Source organism: Caretta caretta, chromosome 5 (assembly GCF_965140235.1).
Source record: "Caretta caretta isolate rCarCar2 chromosome 5, rCarCar1.hap1, whole genome shotgun sequence".
In the NCBI taxonomy this organism is placed as follows: Eukaryota; Metazoa; Chordata; order Testudines; family Cheloniidae; genus Caretta; species Caretta caretta.
The window spans coordinates 35,764,853-35,787,732 of record NC_134210.1 but is presented as its reverse complement, the minus strand read 5'-3'; the positions used below and the strand labels follow the sequence as shown (position 1 = coordinate 35,787,732).

Sequence of the window (22,880 nt, the reverse complement as noted above, 5' to 3'; positions counted from 1 at the left end):
AGAGTAGGGCTGCCAATTAATCACAGTTAACTCAAAACAAATTAACTTGATTAAAAAAATTCATCGCAATTAAATTGCAGTTTTAATCACACAGTTAAACAATAATAGAATACCAACTGAAATTTATTATAAAGTATTTTTGGATGTTTTTCTACATTTTCAAATATACTGATTTCTATTACAACAGAGAAAACAAAATATACAGTGCTCACTTTATATTATTTTTATTACGAATATCTGCACTATAAAAAAGATAAAGAAATAGTATTTTCCAATTCACCTCATACAAAGTACTGTAGTGCAATCTCTCTTGTAAAAGTGCAATTTACAAATAGATTTTTTGTGTTACACACCTGCACTCAAAAATAAAACAATGTAAAACTTTAGAGCCTGCAAGTCCCCTCAGTCCTACTACTTCTTCAGCCAACCGCTAAGACAAACAAGTTTGTTTACATTTATGGGAGATAATGCTGCCCCCTTCTTATTTACAATGTCACCTGAAAGCGAGAACAGGAGTTCACATGGCACTTTTGTAACCAGCATTCCAAGGTATTTACGTATGCTACACAGATATGCTACACATTTGTATGGCCTTTCATGCTTTGACTTTTTAATCTTGTTACAGTGCAAATATTTGTAATAAAAAAATATAAAGTGACCACTGTACACTTTGTATTCTGCGCTGCAATTTAAATATATTTGAAAAATTAGAAAACACCCAAAAATATTTAAATAAATGGTATTCTATTCTAGTTTAACAGGGCAAATAAAACTTCAACTAATCGCAGTTTTTTTTTTAAATCTTGCTATTTTTTTTTAATCGTTTGACAGCCCTACTCAGCAGCCATGCTAGTAATAGTTCTATTGCCTGATAATAAAGAATCAGACCACAAGCTCAGACAGCCACCACAACCATAACCAATTGCTACACACTGCTGGACAAACATTCTGAAAAACTAACTAAGCTAGATGCCACCTACAATTTAAAGACCTGATACACTGATTCTCCGAGGACCTGTAAATTTAAAGTACTAATTCTAAGCCAGTGATCAGGAAGGAGGAGATGTTTCAATCCTTATTCAATCCTTGAATAGTTAAAAGGAATCCAGCCTGCTTTTTTGGGGGGTAGAAGTAGAGGACATCATCATTTCAATGAGTGATTCATGTATTCTAACAAACAGAAACCAGGAGGGCCGGGAGTATACATGTATTTGAGCCAACATATCCAATGTCAATATCAATAAAATAATTCTATAATCTGGCTCCTGCATGTGATACCCCAATTACAGACACCCTGCTTTTTTTCTCTTTAAAGAGAGGCAAGACTAAAAGCTTTGCAGACCCCTCCCATGTCTGTTAGTTTATCTCTACACTCAAACACAGAAGAAACCTAAGTTAATACAATGCTTAGGGTTAGTGAAAAGGAAGAGAATGAGCCCAGGAGCAAGCAGCTCCAAAAAAAAAAAAAAAAAAAGATTTAAATAACTTTACAGAAAGTATCATCGTACCTGTAGGACCTCCAAACCCTCCTCTCCTCGAGATAGAGGCGCTACCAGACTGCTGAACTCGTTGCTCATTTTCATTATCTGTAGTAATTCATACCCAAAGTAATCAGAAAGCAATTATACAAAGTGTAAGTGTTCAAGCCTGAATTAGCAATTTCAACTCAATGAGCTTAAAAAAAGTGGCAATCCCATCAGGTTATCAAACTATATTATTTCTAAAAAACTCCCACTCTGCAATACCAGAAGTGAACCTGTTCATGTACATTTTAAGTTTCCATATATTTCTGAAGCAGTACCTTCGTTTATTTCTAAAACCAGGAAAGCCCTCTGTCTACTCAAGTAGTAATTTAATTGAATTTTTGCTCCATGATTTTGTCCAGATGCAACAAGCTAGATGCCACACAACAGGGATTGGCAACCTTTGGCATGCGGCCTGCCGCACCCGCAGCTTCAGCCAATCGCAGCTCCCACTGACCGTGCTGTTCGCCACTCCAAGCTAATAAGGGCTGCGGGAAGCGATGCGGGCCTAGGGATGTGCTGGCCGTCCTTCCCGCAGCCCCCATTGGCCTGGGATGACGAACCGCAGCCAATGGGAGCTACGATCGGCCAAACCTGCAGATGCTGCAGGTAAACAAACTGACCCGACCCGGCCCACCAAGGGCTTACCCTGATGGGCCGCGTGCCAAAGGTTGCTGACCTCTGCCATACAACTTACTCTGACTTTGTCCAAATCCTCCACGGCCACCTCTGAAACCCCCTGCAACACCTCTTCGTGTGCCAAGATTTTCTGAATAGCTTCCTTCTTGAAAACCTGCAATACAGAATAATAGCAAAACAGAATAATAGCAATTTCGCACCTTAGTTTACACTATTATTTTGCATCTGCAGACTTCAAAGCACTTTTTAGAAAGGAAAATAAACATCATGATCCCAAATTTACAAGTGGGAAACCTTAGGTGCAGTGATTTTAAGTGACTTACTCACAGTCCCAAAGAATCAGGTCCTTTTCAGTATGCTACTCTTTACATTCAAGTAAATTTACATAGAAGGTATTCTGAAGCAATTATTACAGTTTGCAAGACAACAAAAGTGAAAAGCTACCCTTTCTGTGGGTATTCCTTCTTGGTACTACACATTGACAGATAATACAAGTGGAAGGAATTAAGGCCTTGGTGTATTCTTTCACACTGCACTTCTACATTTGTGGATTAAGATACACAACTCTCTACCCTCCAATCTTCCACTTTGGTACAGATTCTCCAATAGTTAAACCAGAAGACTGAGTCAGATCAGGATGCTATACTGATCACCATCACAGTACATGACACTTCTAATGAATCACTTGTCTCAGTGCACCAATGAGATAATGAAGTTCTCTCATTTTATTAGCGGCCAAGAGTCCTGTGAGTCTGTAGACTAACAGACATATTGGAGCATAAGCTTTCGTGGGTGAATACCCACTTCGTCTGATGCATGTAGTGGAAATTGCCAGAGGCAGGTATAAATATGCAAGCAAGAATCAGGCTAGGGATAATGAGGCTAGTTCAATCAGGGAAGATGAGGCCCTCTTCTAGCAGTTTCGGTATTAACTGTCTAATCCTGTGTACCTGTACTTTAATTTGATTTTATTTGTGAAAAATGGCTAAGAATATGGAAGGAAGTACAGCAGATAGTTTCAGAAATCTGAAACTTCTTGTCAAGTTAGGGTTTTGGATGACACCACCAAGCAAACCTTGCTCCATTTTGCAAGGTAAATGTGTCTGGTAGTCCTTTCTGCTGTTCACTAGAAAATTCCAGACAAGTGAAGAGCAAAACTGCTCTGCATTCAACATTTATCCAGCAGATGAGCTATGGGAGGAAGGAATTTGAGATCCCTTCACTCTGTGACAGTACATATAAGAACACAGGCAAGGTCTTTGGCTAGTTCAAAACATCTGGGAACCAAACTGTCTGGACCACACAGAAGCTATCAATATCAGCTTGGTAGAGTCCTGTATAATCTTGCGGAGCACTCTAGAAATCAGGGGACCAGTGAGTAAGCATACATCAGAGATGATCACATGATTAAGAAAACGTCAGGACAACAATTCTGGACTCAGACCTCTCCCTCAAGTCAAAAGCCTGACACTTGCTTTGCACTGCAAACTGGTCCACTCAAGAGTAGCCCACTCAAAGAAGATGTCCTGGAGGATGGAGTCTGACCTCACACCCGTGACTGGAAAAGAAGAGCCCGCTCAATTCGCCTGCTATGCTGTCCTGCAGGCCAGTATGCATATCATCAAAAGGGAGATTTGGTATCTGATGCACTAGCTCCATAGTCGGATTGCTTCTTAACTTGGGGGAAGATCTCACCCAGTGCTGCAGGTTGGCATAGACCATGGTACGCATATTGTCCATTGTTATCAGTATAGAACATCCTCTGATGTGATGGAAAAAAACAAAGCTTTGCACACTGCTCTGAATTTCTACAGATTGATGTGTGTCTGCGTCTCTCATGCAGTTCGAAGGCTCTGCACTTGATCTTGAGGTGGGAAATTAACAGGGATGGTCTGCAAGGCATGATCACTAGATTCTTGGTATGGGGGGGGGGAGGTGCAAAGGAGACTCCGCAGACTTTTTGGGGTCTTTCTACCATTTCAAGGAGAACTGTATTATTGGAGAACAGAGATGGGCATATCCACATGATGCTTGGTGGGGGCATACACTGACCTCAGTCAGACCTGCATGCATCCAAAGGTATAGTCTAGCACAGTGCTAATCAAAGTGGTGGTCTGCGGACCGGTGCCGGTCTGCAAGCCATCAGCTGCCAGTCTGCACGCACATTGGGGGAAAAAAAACACCAGTCCCCCACATCAGATAGCTTGAGAAGCACTGGTCTAGCATGTAACACAACAAAGGACACAAAGCCATGTGCCTAAGTAGCATGAGAAATCCTCACTGTGGTCTCCGGGTTATACATCCCAATTGTGTTAAGATGGTCAGGTTCTCGAACACGTCCATAGGCAAAAAGGCTGTGGACTTATTGAAATCCAACACTGGAATCTTTGAGCAGTAGTTAGGTTGGACTTCTGCATGCTAACTTTCAAGACCAGATGCACCATAACTGCTAACACCTTGGTGAATGCTGTCAAGAGTCCAAAGGTAGCAACTCAATACTGAAAATGTTCATGACCTGCCACCAACCATTAGGTATTTCCTGTACGATGGAACAAATATATGAAGTATGCATTTTGGACGTCAACAGATGTAAGTCAGACCCCTGGATCCAGGGAGAGAATCATCAAAGCAAGCACATTCATCCTGAACTTCATTTTCAATCTATGAACATGTTAAGCATCAAGTCCAAGATGGACTGTCATCCCCTTTTCTTTTTTGGGATGAGAAAGGATTTGCTGTAGAATCCCCTCCTTAGGTATTGAGGTAGGACCCTTTCTTTCACTCTCAAAGAAGCAAGAGGACCTCTTGATGTAGCAGATCCTCATAAAACAGATCCTTGAAGAGGGTTGGGAGTAGGCACAACATGAACCTGGACAGAGTATTCTGTTGTAATCATATCCATAACTCACTGGTCTGAGGTGATGCGGGAATGTGTGCCTGAGAAGGGGTAGATGGTCCCCGAAAGAAACTCAGTGGCTCTGGATCAATGGGAGTAAGTTTGAACCTTCTGACAGTCCCAGCAAAACACATGTAGATATAGAACATTGTGGGTTCTTGTCATAAATATACACAGGGCAGCTGTACTGAATTGTCTTACCTGTAACAGGTTAATCAGTTCAATTAACCTAGTTGGCACCTGACCAGAAGGGCCAATAGGGAAAGAAGATACTTTCAAATCTGGGGTGGAGGAGGTTTTGTTTGTGCTCTCTTTGTTTGTTGCCTCACTGGATGGAGAGAGGGACCAGGCAGGAAAAACATCTCCTAAAAACCCACATGAAATGAGCATCTAAGATTACAAAAATGGTAAGTAAGGCAAGGAAATGCATTAGATTATCTTTTGGTTTAGCTTGTGAATTTTCCCTATGCTAAGAGGTCATTTCATTCCTGTTTTGTAACTGGAAAGCAGAGTCAGAGGGAAATCCTCTGTTTTAAATCTTTTTATTTATCCTGTAAAGTTTCCTTCCATCCTGATTTTGCAGGTTTTTTTTTTTGTTTTGTTTTTTTTTAATAAAATTCTTCTTTTAAGAACCTGATAAATTTTCAGTGTCTTAGAAACCCAGGGGGTTGGTCTGTGCTCACACTGTAACCAATTGGTTTGTGCATTATTTTCAAGCCTCCCCAGGAAAGGGGGTGAAGAGGCTTGGGGGAAACAGGGACTCCAAGTGGCCCTTTTTCCTGAATTTTTGGCTAAATTACTTGGTGATGGCGGCAATACCGTCCAAGGACAAGGAAAGGATTTGTACCCTGGGGAAGTTTTAACCTAAACTGGTAGAAATAAGTTTAGGGGTCTTTCATGCGGGACCCCACATCTGCACCCCAGAGGTCAGAGTGGTGAAGGAACCCTGACAGTTCTATATTATGTTTTGCTGGGATGGAGACTGCAATGAGTGAGCTGCAAAGGCTGCCTGTGTCCTCTGGAAAGATGCCAGTTTCTGGAAGGCTCAGCCAGTCTTTGGTGACAGAAAGAAGATGGAGCTGATCTTTATGAGACGTGTAACTGTGGTCTGATGTGCTCTCTTTTAGGGACCAGCGTGAAGACCCTGAGGGATCTAAGGTGCCTTGGAGTGCTTCAGTGTGAAGGGTTTCATCAATTCTGGAGCTGAACAACTGTGATCCTTCAAAAGGCAAGTCCTCCACTGTAAGTTGCACCTGCAGGTTAAGCCCCATCCTTGCAGCCACAAACCCACTTGCCAACTACACCTCTCATCACCGAGTAAGATACTGTATGCAACACACCCAGCACAGCTGAGAAGCTGGTCTTGGCAATTAGATAGCCTTGCTGACCACAGTAGCAGACTCCTACCTTTGCATCTGCTAGTAGCTTGTTCATAAAAACACATGATTTTTTCATTTCAATTCAGGAAGTCATACTTGCCCATCAGGCCTGGTAATTTTTAATACAGCATTGCAAACTAGTGTCCAAATAAACCATCTTTTAGAATCACAGTCTTTTGTTCCGACGTATATGATGGGTTGATATATTGATTAATCAATCTTAGACTGCAGTGGTCAATAAAGGTTCGGTCTCCTGAAGACTACAGCATCGGAGTATCATCATCAGTATCATTAAAATGAGAGACCCTAGAAGTACATGAGAAACAACTGCAATTTATCAGAAGTCCCTTTATTAACTTATCTACAAGCAGATAAACAATCCCACAAACAACGAAATACAGGAGCAGAGAGAGAAATAATCCAAAGGTGTTCAGCTCTACAACTGGCATCCCTCACATCTCCTGCTGTGGGACCCCAAGTATCAAGTCATTATCTTCCTCATGGTAATGATGACTAACAAAGATGACAATCTTCACCAGTTGTTGTCATGCTAGCATCTCCCCAGGTGTTCCCCCACAGCAGAGAGGCCGGGCAACACCTTTTATCCTGAGTTACTCTTATGCCTACAAAGGCTCATATTATTATACATAAGGGTTCCAACCCTCTTTTTCTTATCTTCCACATACCACTTGTTTAGGAGTGCCCCATTTTCATACGCTACCTCATGAGTTCCTTCTTTGCTCATTAACATTTACTTCAAATAGTTACCATTGCAACTGGTGGTCAAGCTAAAATTCTCTAACATGTTAGTACTGGTCATACTGGAATATTAACTGATACACTGTGACATTCTCCAATCTATTGTTGCACAGCTTCCAGAACCTAAGCCCTTCATCTTTCACTGTAATTTTATATTGTACTGGTACAGGGTTCTCTCTCTGTTAACTAGTCATGCCAACCTGTTTCAGCCATGAGGCCCTTTATGGCCAAGCTACACATCTTACAGACCTAAAGCCTGTAGACCTTGTGTTACAGCCTTGTATTACTTACACACCTAATATACCATTGTCAGTTATACAAACTTATTGGTCCTATACCCCTGTAGTGAAAGTCAAATCTAATCCATTACTCATACACTGATTACATATTATATTTAGCTGCAGATATGACTTTTCATTAGCAGCTATCACTGCTAAGGACAGTACTGCATAATTATAAAATAACTCAGCCCCTTCCTCTCAACATTTGATATTTCGTCTGCTTTGTAGGCAGCAGGGCCACTTTAGATGGTGTCAGCCAGATCACTTGTGCAGGGTCCATAACGGCCTCATTCATCAGAAGGGCTATCCTTCCCTAAAAAAAATATCTATTAGTTTACGAGTAGGTTCCTGGATCTCCTCCACCGGGATCTGTAAGAAAATCAAACTGAGTCCTGAGAATCCTCAAAGTCATCCCACTGAGGCATACTGGGGATGAAAAGGAGATCATAGTGGTTCCCAGTAGATCCACCAAGGAAGAAACTGTGTTTGGTAAGTCCTAACGCTGGGAATAAGGCTGAGCAGGTGGAAGTTCAGAGGCAGACTGCATAGCCAGGGCCTTAGGTGGAGCATTAGAAAAGACAGTTACCTTTTCCGTAACTGGTGTTCAAGATGTGTTATTCATGTCTATTCCACAATAGGTGTGTGTGCTCGCCACAGGCACCAGTGCTGGAAGTCTTTCCCTAGCAGTACCCATAGGGGGTAGCGCACCCCCATGACCCCTGGAGAGGCACCTGCCTGGCGCAGTATAATGGGGGCTGCACTCCTCCCACCCTCCGTTCCTTCTTGCTGGACAACTCTGAAAGAGGGGAAGGAGCGCAGGATATGGAATAGACATGAGCAACACATCTTGAAGAACACCAGTTACGGAAAAGGTAACTATCTTTTATTTTTCAAGTGATTGCTCATGTGTATTCCACAACAGGTGATTCCAAGCTATATCTGTTGGAGGTGGGTAGGAGTTCACAAGTTCTCGGGACGGAGTACCACCCTGCCAAACCCGGCATCATCCCTGGGAGACGATCGCATAGTGCGAGGTGAACGTGTGACCTGAAGACCACGTGGCAGCCCTACAAATGTCCTGGATGGGAACATGGGCCACGAAGGCAGCCAACGAGGCCTCCGCCCAAGTTGAGTGTGCCCTCACAATGGGCGGCGGGGGAACCCCCGCCAGCTCATAACAGGAACGGATGCACGAAGTGATCCGCTTAGAAAGCCACTGAGCAGAAATCAGCTGACCCTTTGCATACTCAGCTGCGTCGATGAACAGTTGCGAAGACTTTCTAAACGGCCTGGTCCGCTCAAGGTAGAAAACCAGAGCTCACCCCACATCGAGCGTGGGGAGACAGCGTTCCTCACTAGTCACATGAGGCTTGGGGCAGAGGACTGGCAGAAAAGTGTCCTGACCTATGTGGTAGGCGGAGACCACCTTCCGGAGAAACACAGGGTGTGGACCTTGCCCTTATGAAAAACCGTACACGGCGGTTCAAAGGTTCGGGTCCTGAGCTCCGAGACCCGCCTAACCAACACAATAGCCACCAAGAAAGCCACCTTGCACGAGAGGTGAGACCAGGAACACGTAGCCAGTGGTTCAAACGGGGCCCCCGTGAGACGAGCCGGCACCAGGTTTAGGTCCCACTGTGGAACCAGGGGCTTGGAATATGGGTAGAGATGGTCCAAACCCTTAAGGAACCGGCCAGTCATAGCATGGGAAAACACGGGGGGATGAAAGGCTGATATGGCCGCCAAGTGTACCCTGACTGACAAGGGCGCCAATACCTGGGCCCTCAGGTGGAAGAGGTAATCAAGGATAAATTGGATCGAGACGGCCATCGGGGAAACACCCTGGCCTGCTGCCCACCTCGAAAACTGTGACCACTTCACCACATGGGAGCAGCGAGTGGAGGGCCATCTACTTTTGAGGAGAACGGGCTGAACCTGAGCATGTCCTTTCCTCGCTATCTAGCCACTGAGCAGCCATGCCATGAGGTGTAGCGTTGCTAGGTTGGGATGGAGGAGGCGGCCCTGATCCTGAGAGAGAGCAGGTCCGAGCAAAGCAGCAACTGCCATGGCCGAGCTACCGCCAGCTCCGAGAGGGTCCCATACCAGTGCTGCCTGGGCAATGAGGACTCTGGCTTTGTCCATCTTTATTTTTTCCAGAGCCCTGCTGATCAGAAGGAACGGGGGAAAGGCGTAGAGGAGCTGGCCTGACCAGGACAGGGTAAAGGCATTGGAGATAGCACCCCTCCCTAGGCCCCCCCGGAGCATCGTCGGTTCTGCCGGGTCGCAAATAGGTCCACCTGGGAGTGCCCCACCTTCGGAAGAGCTGGTGAGCCACTTCCGGGTGTAAAGACCACTTATGCCGAGAGGAAAAATCCCTGCTCAAGCGATCCGCCCTCACATTCCAGGCGCCCACCAGATGGAAGGCTTCTAGGTAGATGTCGTGGGCTATACAGAAGTCCCACAGACTGAGGGCTTCGTGGCAGAGGATCGAGGCCGTGTTGTCCATGAGGACCCTGACTACCTTGCCCTCCAGGAGCGAGTGGAAGGCCATACATGCCAGTTGCACCGCCCTGAGTTACTTGACATTTATATGAAGGGGTAGGTCTTGTAGTGACCACAGGCCTTGGGTCTGAAAATTCCCCAAATGGGCCCCCTCAACCCTGGTCTGACACATCAGTCACCAGCTCCAACAATGGGGCCCTGTCCCTGAACGGGACCCCTTGGAGCATGTTTGGGGCGGACCACCACCGCAGGGAGGTGATCACCAAGTTCAGCACAGTGAGGACTTTGTCCATTCTGTCCATGGCCTGGGAGAACTGCGAGGCCAGCCAGCGCTGGAGGGGCCTCATTCTGAGTCTGTGCATGCAGACATGTGACCCAGCAGTTGCAGGCAAGCCCTGGTTATCGTCACCGGGAACCTTGTGACCGAGTTGATGAGCCCTTTCAGGGTCTCAAACCTGTCTGGTGGGAGAGAGACCCTGGCTGACGTTGCGTCCAGTAGCGCCCCAATAAACTCTATGTGTTGGACCAGGACTAATGTGGACTTGGCGTTGTTTATCAACAGGCCTAGGGCAGTACATGTGGACAGGAGTGCCACATGATCCCTCACCTGCGACCAGGAGGTGCCTTTGACTAGCAAATCATCCAGATATGGGAATATTTGGACCCCCTGGTGCCTGAGGTAGGCCGCTACCACCACCATACACTTCATAAAGACCCTGGGGGCAATGGACAGACCAAACAGTAGGACCGTGAATTGTAGTCACTCTGTCCCACCACAAAACTGAGGAAGCGTCCTTGCCCCTCGAATATGTGGATGTGGAAGTACGTGTCCTGTAGATCGAGGGCAGCGTACCAGTCCCCGGGATCCAGGGAGGGGATGATGGAGGCCAGGGAAACCATGCGGAACTTCAGCTTCACCATGTGGTGGTTCAGACCTTGCAGGTCCAGGATGGGCTGGAGCCCCCCTTTGGCCTTCGGGATAAGGAAATACCAAGAGTAATACCCCTTGCCCAGGAACTCCTTGGGTACCACCTCTATAGCTCCTAGGTCCAGGAGCCACCCCACCTCCTGCTCGAGCTCAGCCTCGTGAGAGGGGTCCCCCAGGAGGGACGGGGATGAAGGGCGGGTTGGGCAGAGAGGAGGTAAACTGAAGGGTGTAACCACGGGAGATGGTGTTGAGGATCCATCGGTCCGAGGTGAGTTGCAACCATTCCGGGAGGAAAGCGCACAACCGATTGGAGAAAGGGAGCTTTACTGGGGGTAGGTCCCTGATGAGAACTGGCATGGTAGCCCCGAGCGTCCCATCAAAAACGCCTTTTGCCCGCCTGCTTGACCTTAGTAGACCCAGGCTGGGGGGCAGGCTGGGACTGCCGTTGCGGGCGCTTTCTATAGTCCCGCTGCTATTTGTGGGCGGCCTTGTACTTCGGGAGGGTGGCATGGGTGGGAGCCCGCTGCGGCCTGAACTTGGGTTTTGCTGGAAGAGGGACATAGAGGCCCATGGTCTGGAGGGTCATGCTGGGAGTCTTTCATGCCAAGCAGCTTTGTGTCTCTTTCCTCAACAAACAGTCTTCCCATTGAAAGGGAGATCCTGCATTGATGACTGTGCTTCGCTGGAGAGCCCAGAGAGCAGAAGCCATGATGCCCGACTCATGGACACTGCCGAGGCCATGGACCATGCAGCCGTGCCCGCTGCATCCAAAGCGGGCTTCAGGGATACCCTTGCGACCGCCGCCCCTTCCTCCACGAGCGCCTTAAACTTTTATCATGCTCCTGGAAGGAATCCTCAAGCTTGGGGAGGGATTCCCAGAGGTTAAACTCATAGCGACCCAGGAGAGCCGGATGGTTTGTTACTCGTAGCTGAAAGCTTAACAAATAAACCCTCCTCCCAAAAGTATCCAGCCTCCAAGAGACTTTGTTCTTGGGGGTTGGGGCTGGTTGCCCCTGTCGCTCCATGTGGTTGACCGACACAACCACCAAGGAGTTGGGCGCCGGGTGGGTATACAGAGACTTGTATCCCTTCATGGGTACAAAGTACTTGTGCTCCGCCTTTTTAGAGATGGGAGCCAACAAGATTGGTGTTTGCCACAGGGCATTTGAAATTCTTGCCACCCCTTCATAGAGCGGCAAGACCACCCTGCCCGGTGCTGAAGGGAATAGCACATTGAACAGGGAGTCTGAGGGCTCTTCCATCTCCTCAACCTGGAGGTGGAAGCTTGCTGCCACCCTTTTTCGGAGGTCTTGGTGGGCCTGGTAGTCCTCCTGTGGGACAGAGGGGGGTGGGGCCACAATCAGCTCCTCCAGACGGGGCGAGGCTGGTGCACTGCTTTGGGCATCATCCGGCACTGGAGGATCCACCACCTGGTCGGACTCTGGGCACGGTACCAAGGACACAGGTCCCACTGACCTTTTTCCTGACTGTCTAAAGACGGACGCCAACGGTGCTTCCGATGCCCCGGCTACTGAGCAAGCCCCCACCAGGGACTGCGCCGGAGGCCCCGGTGCCCACTGGTACTACTGGGCTGGCCACAATGCTTGGTGCCATTGCACTTGCTGAGGCACCAGCAGGGCCGGCTGCTCAGGCTGGCTAGCTTGGCCTGTAGACTGGCAGCTATGAGGGGAGGCCTGGCTGGCATATGATCCGCTGCTGCCTCTGGACCAGGAGTCAGTGCCGGGATCTACATCGGCCAAGGGACCATGATCTCAACGCAGAGGAGCGGCACCGACAGTAGTAGCTGCTCCATGAATGGCCTCGATGGGCGGACCCGCGTCGGCGAGATGCCGGCAATCAATGCCCGGGGCTACGGTGCCTTGGTGGAGACTTGGAACAAGAGTCCGAGCGGGAACGGCATTGACAATCGTGCCGCGACCAACTGCGATATCTCCTGCGAGACGAGGACCGTTGGCAATGTCTGCCACAGTCCCATTGATATTAGCTTCACGAAGACGAGCAGTGCCGGGAGTCCCAGTCAGAAGGCACCCATCCGGACAGTCTGGCCGGCGTCTAGGGCGATCTACACGGACTGAGCCCTGAACGGTTGCTAGGTGGTGAGCAGTGTCAGGAATGTTCCCTCGACCAAGATTGGTACCAGGCCGGTGGGGACTATGGTGATCCCAGCGGCAGCTTGCCTCTGGAGCATGGGGCAGACGTCGGCGGAGCTCCGGGCACTGGCATGGACATGACGTCCCTGGCTGCCTGGAGGGCTTCGGGCGTAGATGGCATCCGGACATCTGGAGGGGCCTGCTCCGAAGGGGCCGTGCTACTCCGTTCAACGTGAGTCGGAGGCCTAGGGCCCGATGGGGATTGAGGACTAACCGACATGGGCCTAGCCTCTGTCCCAGGCTTCCCTCAGTGCCGTTGTGAAGAGGGAGTCTTTCCAGTCCTCTTGGCATGCCCCGTGGACGGGAAGCGGTGCCGACTGGACAATGGTACCAGAGGTACCAAGTACCGAGGCTGCTGTGGTGGGTACCGGTTCGGAGCGGCGTGCCGGAGTCGGGGCCAGCGCCGACTCCGTCAGGATAACCCGGAGCCTAATGTTAGTTAGATGAAGCAGCTTTCAGCAGTGGCACTCAACTCATCCAAGTGTAGTCTGCTTGTGCCAAGGACTCCACACGGTCATGAGGTCAAGCTTCAGTATAACCACGTAAGGCCATGAAGTCTCAGAATTGGAGAAAGAGAGTAAAGCTCTTCAAGCTCTTTGTTTGGAACCTATTCCTGGAACTCCTTGTGACCTATTCAATTTCTGAGAGTGTCTTCTTGTCAGATTTGGTTGATCTTGGAGCCGGGACTGAAGATGAAGCACTGAGAGTCAGCACCCACACTCTTCAGAGCCAAGACATCATGTTTTCGGGGTTTGGAGGGGTTTTTTTGGGGTGGGGGTGGGGGGAGAGAAGGGGCCTCTTGTGACCTGGGGTTTGATGACAGCCTCATGGACTTGCCCATTAAGTGGATTTATAGCTGGGTTGTAATGATTTTCCTTGGATCAGCTAGTCATCAAGATACAGGAATACTATTATTCCTCGTTTTCTGAGGCAAACCGCCACCAGTACTAGGCATTTGTTGAAAACCCTTGTGAACGCAGACAAACTCAAGAGTCAGACCCTAAACTGATAGTGGTTTTATCCTTCTTGAAACCTTAAGTACTTTATGCACAGGGTATATGGTGATATGAAAGCAAACATGCAGGTCAAGAGCTGCAAACCAGTCCTGTGGCAAGAATGAAGGAATTATGAAGGCTAGAGTTACCACTCTGAACCTGATGCAATAAATGAAGGCACTGAATGCCCCAGCATCCTTTTTTCCCTTGAGGATTAGGAAACAACTGGAATAAAACCCCCTCCCTCTCTACTGAGGCAGTACTTCCTTTACTGCTTCCACAGAAAAGCAATTCCACTTCCTGCTGAAATAATCTCTTTGAGAGAGAGTCTCTGAATAGAGACAGAGAAGGGAGTGGGCAATAGGGCTGGAATTGTAGGAGGTTTATCATTGTTTCTATAACCCAGACATCTGATGCTACCACATTCCATGCTGAAAGAAAAAAAACACTGTGGAAAGGCTGCCTCCAAATAGAGAATGGATGAAGATTAAAGATCCATCTGCACTGTTGTAGAGCAGTCGTCTCCAACCTTTTTACACCCAAGACCACTTTGAATTTAAGGGCAACCCAGGACCTACCCCGCCCCTTCCCCAAGGCCCCACCCTGCTCACTCCATCCCCCCTTTCTCCATCACTCAATCTCCCCCACCCTCACTCACTTTCAGTGGGCTAGGGTAGAGAGGTGGGGTTCAGGAGGGAGTGCAGTCTCTGGGCTGGGGCTGAGGAGTTGGGGTGCAGCAGAGGGTGAGGGGTGCAAGCTCTGGGAGGGAGTTTGGGTGCAGAAGGGAGCTCCAGCCTGGAGCTCAGCGTTCGGATGAAGGAGGGGGTTGGGGGGCAGCCTTCTGCTGGGCAGCGGCGAAGAGGGGCTGCCACTAAGGCAGGCTCCCTGCCTACTCAGCCCCACACTGCTCCTGGAAGGGGCCAAGGTGCCCCTAGAGAGGGGGGGCAGATGGCTCCACGCACTGCCCCCTCTCTACAAGCACCATCCCCGCAGCTCCCATTGGCCACAACTCCTCGTTCTTGGTCAATGGGAGCTGCAGGAGCGGTGTTTGCAGGCAGGAGCAGCGCACAGAGGGAGACCCCTGACCCCAGGGCCACACTGGCCACTTCCAAGAGTGGCATGGGGCTGGGGCAGGCAGGGAGCCTGCCTTAGTAGCAGCCCCATTGCACCAACGGAGATCGCGATCAACTGGGAGATTCTCTAGGATTGACCAGTCAATTGCGATCGACCAGTTGGTGACCACTATTGTAGAGCGCCTCTAGACCAATCCATCAAAGTGATCGCTTCAAAGTGGTTGCAGAACAGGATGTGGATGTTGAGGCCAAAGGACTCCTCTTTTGAAAGCACAATCTCCTTCCATGGAGGGTCAGCGGATAAAAGATACCAAGTAATAGCCTCTATGTGGTGTATGGCAGCTTTCCCTGCTTCCCTCTAGGAGTTAGTGTATATATTCCAAGAGAACAAAGTGCAGCCCAGGAGTCCTTGAACAAATTCAAGAGCCTCATCTTTTTTCTCAGTGAAAAAAGCAGGACTCAAAGAGAAGAATGTTCCACCACTGATTGTATCTCCCTTGTGATGCTGGAAGATATAAGTAGAGCTTCCCGGCTCCAAACATTTGAAATTTTCATGGAATGGAATGTGGAGTCAGAGGCATCCAGAGCTTTCTGAAGAAATATCCTGGTTATCCACGGTCTCTTGGAAATCAAAAATGTAAAGTCCGCCATGCCTCTTGTAGTAGTTTGTCAAAAAATCCAGGAATTTATAATAGCAGATTATGATTATATGAGCTAAAAACACGTGGCAGTTGGTGATCCTAAATTATAGGCTGGCTAGTGATTAACTCCTAACAAATCAAGCTGTTTTGGTTCTCTATCCCAGTGGTTCTCAACCTTTCCCAACTACTGTACCCCTTTCAGGAGTCTGATTTGTTTTGCGTACACCACGTTTCACCTCACTTAAGAACTATTTGCTTACAAAATCAGATATAAAAATACAAGTGTCACAGCACACCGTTACTGAAAAATTGCTTACTTTCTTTTACCATATAATTATAAAACAAAGAAACTGGAATACAAATATTGTACTTACATTTCAGTGTACAATATGTAGAGTAGTATAAATGTCATTATCTGTATGAAATTTTAGTTTGTACTGACTTTGCTAGTGATTTTTATGTAGCTTGTAAAATTAGGTATATCTCTTAGAGGAGTTCATGCACCCCTGGAAGACCTGTGCATACCCCCAGGGGTACAGGTACCCAGAGTTGAAAACTACTGCCCTACCCCATCATTAAAAGGGATAGCCACCTTTAGGAGCGAGAGTTTTTAAATCCCAGGGATTTAGAATCAGACAGGGCTAAATCCCCAGGAAAAAAAATCTTCCTGTCAAAATAAAATCAAAAAGAGCTGAACTATAAAAAAATATTTACCAACTCATAAGCTATCCTAACTATGTTTAGCCTAACCACACTATTATATACACACATCTACCTACACTAAGATTAGAAAAAAGCCTGTTGCGACATGGACGCTGGAGTTCCATCTCACAGGCCTGGGCAGTAAGAAGGAACTGAGGGATGACTGGGCCCAGACTGCTCTACATGGGAGCATGTGCACCAACAGTAGAATTTATAGGGACAGTCACTCGAAAAATGTTAGACTCCCTTGGAGATAGCAGATCTGTTTGTTCTATCAGTGTCACTCCATCTTTGTTGCCTTACCTCCTCTCCTTGAAAGCGCTCTTGATTGGCCATCTTCAGTAGATTCTTCAAGACAAATGCATTAAAATTAAAATTTTAACAAACTTGTCAGGTCTCTGTGCTGTGTTTAACTGTACACATCACTAAGTATTTTGGATCTTCAAAGTATTAAACTGGGTTGAAACGTACACATTAACAGCTAGCATAATTCTATCAGACAAACAAATAGTATGTCATTTGCAACACACACATCGCTTGCCACAGCACAGAAACCAACTTCCTACAGCCTTGCTGCATTAAGATTCCACTATCAGGAAACACTGGGAGAGGATGCAAGCAGAATTTACACAAGCGTTCCTGCAAAAACCTGACCATTTAATTTAATTGTGAGTGTTACAAGTTTGCAGAGTAGATGGGATGGACTGGAAATTAGGCCTGAAGGTGGTATAATCACTCCACCACTAGAGTCGACCAGAATAATATAATTAGTGAAATCATTCTAAGACTCTTTTATAGCTGCCTTTTAGTAAGTGAACGATTATATGTTGCCTTTAAACACTGAGGAATATGCTTGATTCCTTCTTCCAATTAATAATTTAATTAAAAATAATACCCACTTTTACGTTACTCTTTGGTTTACACTGTTGTAGAATACATGCTTATGGTCGAAATAAGACTTGCCAAGTCCATAAAAAAATTAAGTTTTCCATGCTAGTTTTTTCCCTTAATTTGAAATGGAAAATAAGTTACCTAATTTTTTTTTTTTTAAATAGGACTGAGCTCTTACCTCATTATGAAAAATTGGGGCTGTACTTGTCTTCCTGAAAATCCTAAAGGCAATTCAGACTCATCCATGAGGTTCTGTATCACATTCCTTTTGTTCTCACAGAGTGTAATAGAATAATTTAGTAGAGATACCTACAGGACTTAGCTGGGATAGATGGTGGAAAGATCAGCCCCCAGAAAGTATAGGTAACACGTTCTTCATTCTGGATCTTGAACTCTTCCCACTTCCAGGTGTCTGACTAACAAAATGCATAAGGCAGGAGAAAGAAAAACCCCACACTCCCTTCTTTTCACCCTAAAATCAGTCGTACTATTCTATTTTGGGACCATCCTTTGAAGTGCCTTCCTGCTAAAGAATGCTTTCGCAAAGCAGTGATGATCAAGCCTGATGGATGATCAGTTGAGAATGTTAAGAGATTTCAACTCTGATGGCTGACACCTTTTCTACAAAAAGAAAAAAAGAAAACGAGTACTTGTGGCACCTTAGAGACTAACCAATTTATTTGAGCATAAGCTTTCGTGAGCTACAGCTCACTTCATGTGAAATACACTGAATAGGTTCTAATAGCTTCTGGAATTGGTTAATTAGGGGCTGCATATGCTTGAGTGACAGCATTTAATTCTCTTAGTTTTGGAGGACTTGGATGCAGGCACTGATATTTAAGGTGGATGGAAACAAATAGAGGTGATGTTCTTGTGAACTGACTGGCTCTAATAAGGCACATTTCATCTTTTTACATAGAAGATGCTTTTTCTTTCAGGTATTGAAACTCTGGGTAACAATGAAAAGTAAAATGGATGAGATCAGAAGACCTAGGAACTTCAAATGAAAATTGATGGATAGTCTCTTCCACAACACTTAAAGTGATCAGTGATATGATTTGGCAAATTTTACTTCTCAGGAAGATTGGCTCTTGCATCAACTCAAACAAGGTGCAATTATTTTTATTTATTTACAGTTAGGGTAATTAGCCACTGGAATACCTTACCAAGGGATATGGTGGATTCTCCTTCCCTTTAATCTTTAAAGCAGGACTGGATGTTTTTAATTAAAAGATAAAGGCCTTTGATTCAAACAAGTTACTGGGTTTGATCCAGGAATTACTGTATGAAATTCTATTACTTCTTTTTTGCATGAGGTCACACTAGATCAGTGGTTCTCAACCTATTTACCATTGTGGACCGCATATGCAGTTCTCTGTGTGTTATGTGGGCTGCATCCACACAATATCATCATCAATCATCATTATATACATACACAGACTAACTATATGGCCCTGAGAATGTCACATTGCAGCAGCTGTGTGCTGACTGGGCCACAAGTGTCCTGCAGGTTGAGAACCACTGCACTAGATGATCACAATGGTCCCTTTTGGCCTTAAAATCTATTCTCCTAGGAATCAAGATAGGTTGATAATCCTGAGAGGGGATCACAGAGCTATTTTAAATTAATCAACAAGCATGCATGCTCAAGTAAAGGTCACCTTCCGCAAGGTCCCTGGGGACAATGCCTCTGACTAATAAGTTGAAGAATATGTATAGATGATTCCCTAAAGTCCTAAGAATATCTTGTCAAAGATCCTGGGAATTGACAGGATCTTTTTTCTGTGAATAGTGGCAATTTTCACAAGTAAACTAGGCATAAGCAAACTATTTGAAAATTCCATATTAGACCTAAACTTCTACCAGATCCACCAATACCAGACAATCTCCCTGAGAAAGTTCAGAGAGAATGAAAACTGAGGTCTCCATCTTGAATTTAAATCTTCATTGATCTATTTCACTTATTTTGGTCATAGGCAGCCAAAGGGATATCCTTTCCCTTAGGCCTATTTCTAGAGGGAGACAGACAGAAATGGAGTTATACTGTTGGCAGGGTTTGACAGTAGTATTGGATCCATTCTCTGATCAAAGTTTTCCCATACAGGTTTTATCCCAGACCTGACAGCTCTCTTGTTGGTATCTATTTAAGATACATATAAGGCCACCATTACTATACCATTCAACTGCCACTATCTTTTTAACATTTATCTTCAGCAACCTGTGAGATAGGGAAGAACTGTTATTATGCCCATTTTACAAATGGGGAACTGAAGGGCAAAGACCAAGTGATTTGCCCATGATCGCATCAGAAGTCTGTGGAGGAACAAAGAATTGAACCTAGACCCGTGGTGTCCCAAGTTTGCACCTTAACCACTAGACTATTCCCCTCTCAGAACAAAAAAGAAGCTTTTGCCCATATGAGCAATCCTAATCCTTTGATTTCATCAGAGGTGACGGAATGCGTAGGTCCTTGGTGGTGGTAGCTACCACCTTTATAAAACTTCTCTCAAAAAAGAGGATTTAACCTGAGAATTTTGAAGCAGAGGATTTGATGCGAACAATTATGTACTGTCCAGAGTGGCTATGGTCTTTGCTGCCAACCTTGAGTCTGAACTCAGCAACTAGGCATATTTTCTCTCGTACTGACTTAAATTTGTCTTGGTTCAGCAAGTACAGGTTCTTTTGGCTGTCACACCAGGACAATGTGGTTCTAGTCAATCAGGTGGTTGCCAATGAATCCCTGATGAAGCTTTGAAGTCCCTCAAAGGGTGTCTATTTTTCTGTTTGCAAGGCTTTTTGCTGAGGATGATATCTTCGCATGAAAAAGACTTTACTTGCTGCTGCCTCAAAACCAGATTTAATAGCTAGAACAGAAATAGGTAAGTTGGAAGTGCTAAACAGTCACAGGCAGAATCTGACAAAGACTGAAAGAGAACGGCTGTCTGAGCTACACTGTTATTTGCAGGAAGAGAGGTACTACCCACACATCTGGAGGAAAGTTCAGGACCCATAAAAATGACTGGACAAATCCTGAAAGTAATGGCATACAGCTAATTCAGTTACAGAAGGAAGCTACAACCATTCTGTGTTTGATTCAAAACAGGACAGACAAGACTATACTTGACTATCACAAGGAACTTCCTCTGAACCACAACCTCCAGAGTTCACTTTTAAAAGTTAGGAATATTCTTCTTTCTGATAAGCATTAGCTTAATTTTATGCTTTTCTCCAACCAACAATTAAGACATGTTTTTGCTAAAAGGTCACATTTTATTGCAGTGCGGAACAGGGAGTTTTCTCTAAGTTTACTGCTAAACTGCACCCTCAGCTCTGACCATATTATTCTTAATCTGGACAAAAAAGGTTAAAGTTTTACATTTAAGATTGGTACTACGAAAAACTGCATTTTTAGCATGTCTAAAAATGTCCCAGTCTTTCAGTTTAAACATTTCATAGACATGAAAACACTCAAAGAAGTCTCAACATGAATGCTTTCAGAGGCAACACTGACATACTTTCAACAGGAATTACAAAATACACTGTATAAAACAGCTCAATAATTGCCCTGCAAATATTTAATACATGATCATATCTACACAGCAAAATAATGTCAGGCACAACCATATCAAACCACCTACCACACTGGAAAGAGACGGACTGAAAGCTATTATAGTTCAACATGACATCTCTACAATATGTACACATGTATTGATGTCCGATGAAGTGAGCTGTAGCTCACGAAAGCTCATGCTCAAATAAATTGGTTAGTCTCTAAGGTGCCACAAGTACTCCTTTTCTTTTTACATGTACTGATGGTGAATTATGCTATAAAAAACAGACTGGAAGAATCAAGCTCACCTCTCTCAAATCCAGAGCTGCTTCTTTCTTCAAATTTATTCCCTAGTGAAGCTATAGGGAAAAACAGACAAATAAGCTATAGCAGAAGAATCAACACAGGTATTACCATAGACTCATACCGATAATATTTTAAAAAGTCAGAAGGGACCATTATGAACTAGTCTGACTAACCAGACAGTCCAGACCACAGAACCTCAACCAATAACCAGAATGGAATATTAGGATCAGAGTAACCTGAACTTGAAGGCCTTTTTCAAACCTTTCCACATCAGAGGTACTGAAGGCAAATCAAACAGAATTTTGGCCTGGCAATCAAGATTACAGCCGTCCCAACATCTTGTGAAAAAGTGATGGACATTTTCTTTTCTTTTTGGGGGTGGGGGGTAGGGGCGGGAAGCAATAGACAAGTCTATGGCATGTCAACTCCATTTTTGGAGATAAACTCTAAAATCTTTGTCCTTCAGAGACCATTCCCGCAGGTACTATCTCAGTTTACATACTCTAGCTCAGGGATCATCAAACTTTTTGGCCCGAGGGCCACATCTGGGTGGGGAAATTGCTTGCAGGGCCGGGACAGGGGGTTGTGGTGCAGGGTGTGCAAGAAGGGGCTCAGGGCAAGGGGTTGGGGCAGAGGAGGGATGCGGGGCATATGAGTGGGTTCAGGTCAGGGGGTTGGGGTGCAAGAGGGGGCTCGAGGCAGAAGAGAGATGCAGGGTGTATGGGGGGTCAGGTCAGGGGGTTGGGGTGTAGGAGGGGTGTGGGGTGCAGGAAGGGGCTCAGGGCAAGGTGTTGGGGTGCAGGAAGGGGTTCAGGCTCCAGCCTGGCGCCGCTTACCTAGAATGGCTCCAGGGTGGCAGCGGCACACACCAGGGCCAGGGCAGGCTCCCTGCATGCCAGCCCCGTGCCACTCCGGGAAGAGGCTGGCACCACATCCCTGCGTGGCCCCTGGAGGGGGGGAGGGGGGCGCCACAGGGCTCTGCGTATTTCCCACGCCTGTGGGTACCTCCCCCAAAGCTCCCACTGGCTGCGGTAACCCATTCCTGGCCAACGGGAGCTTTGGGGGAGGTACCCACAGGCAAGTGTGGAGCTCTCTGCTGCCTCCTCACCCGCCGCCCCCCCCACCACCACCACCAGCTGCAGGGACCTGATGTGGCCGCTTCCCAGAGAACATGAAACAACGGGTGTTACCATACAGACTGTAACAAGATTGATCAGGAAAGGTGAGCTATTACAAGCAGGAGAGCGGAGGTCGGGGGGGACACTTTTGTAGTGATAATCAAGGTGGGCCATTTCCAGACTATTTCACATTTGGGGACAATGTATACCTTCAAATCAGCGGCACTGCTATGGGTACCCGCATGGCTGCACAGTACGCCAACATTTTTATGGCTGACTTAGAACAACGCTTCCTCAGCTCTCGTCCCCAATGCACCTACTCCACTTGCGCTACAGTGATGACATCTTCATTATCTGGACCCATGGAAAAGAAGCCCTTGAGGAATTCCACCAGGATTTCAACAATTTCCATCCCACCATCAACCTCAGCCTGGACCAGTCCACACAAGAGATCCACTTCCTGGACACTACGGTGCTAATAAGCGACGGTCACATAAACACCACACTATACCAGAAACCTACTGAC

The 22,880-nt window shown here is 46.2% G+C and overlaps 1 protein-coding gene across 4 annotated transcripts in view; it reads right to left on the bottom strand.

Moving 5' to 3' along the window:
* The window catches only part of DDX4 (DEAD-box helicase 4), a 104,118-nt gene that overhangs the window by 53,755 nt on the left and 27,483 nt on the right, over nucleotides 1-22,880 (bottom strand). For 3 of the 4 annotated variants that reach the window (XM_048851197.2, XM_048851196.2, XM_048851198.2), the window contains exons 5-8: nucleotides 21,239-21,289; nucleotides 16,793-16,837; nucleotides 2,221-2,316; nucleotides 1,509-1,586 (exon numbers count right to left, since the gene is read on the bottom strand). In XM_048851197.2, coding sequence (XP_048707154.1) covers nucleotides 1,509-1,586; nucleotides 2,221-2,316; nucleotides 16,793-16,837; nucleotides 21,239-21,289 — 270 coding nt within the window. The remainder of the gene's footprint in view (nucleotides 1-1,508; nucleotides 1,587-2,220; nucleotides 2,317-16,792; nucleotides 16,838-21,238; nucleotides 21,290-22,880) is intronic. The other variant, XM_048851199.2, reaches the window with a different exon arrangement.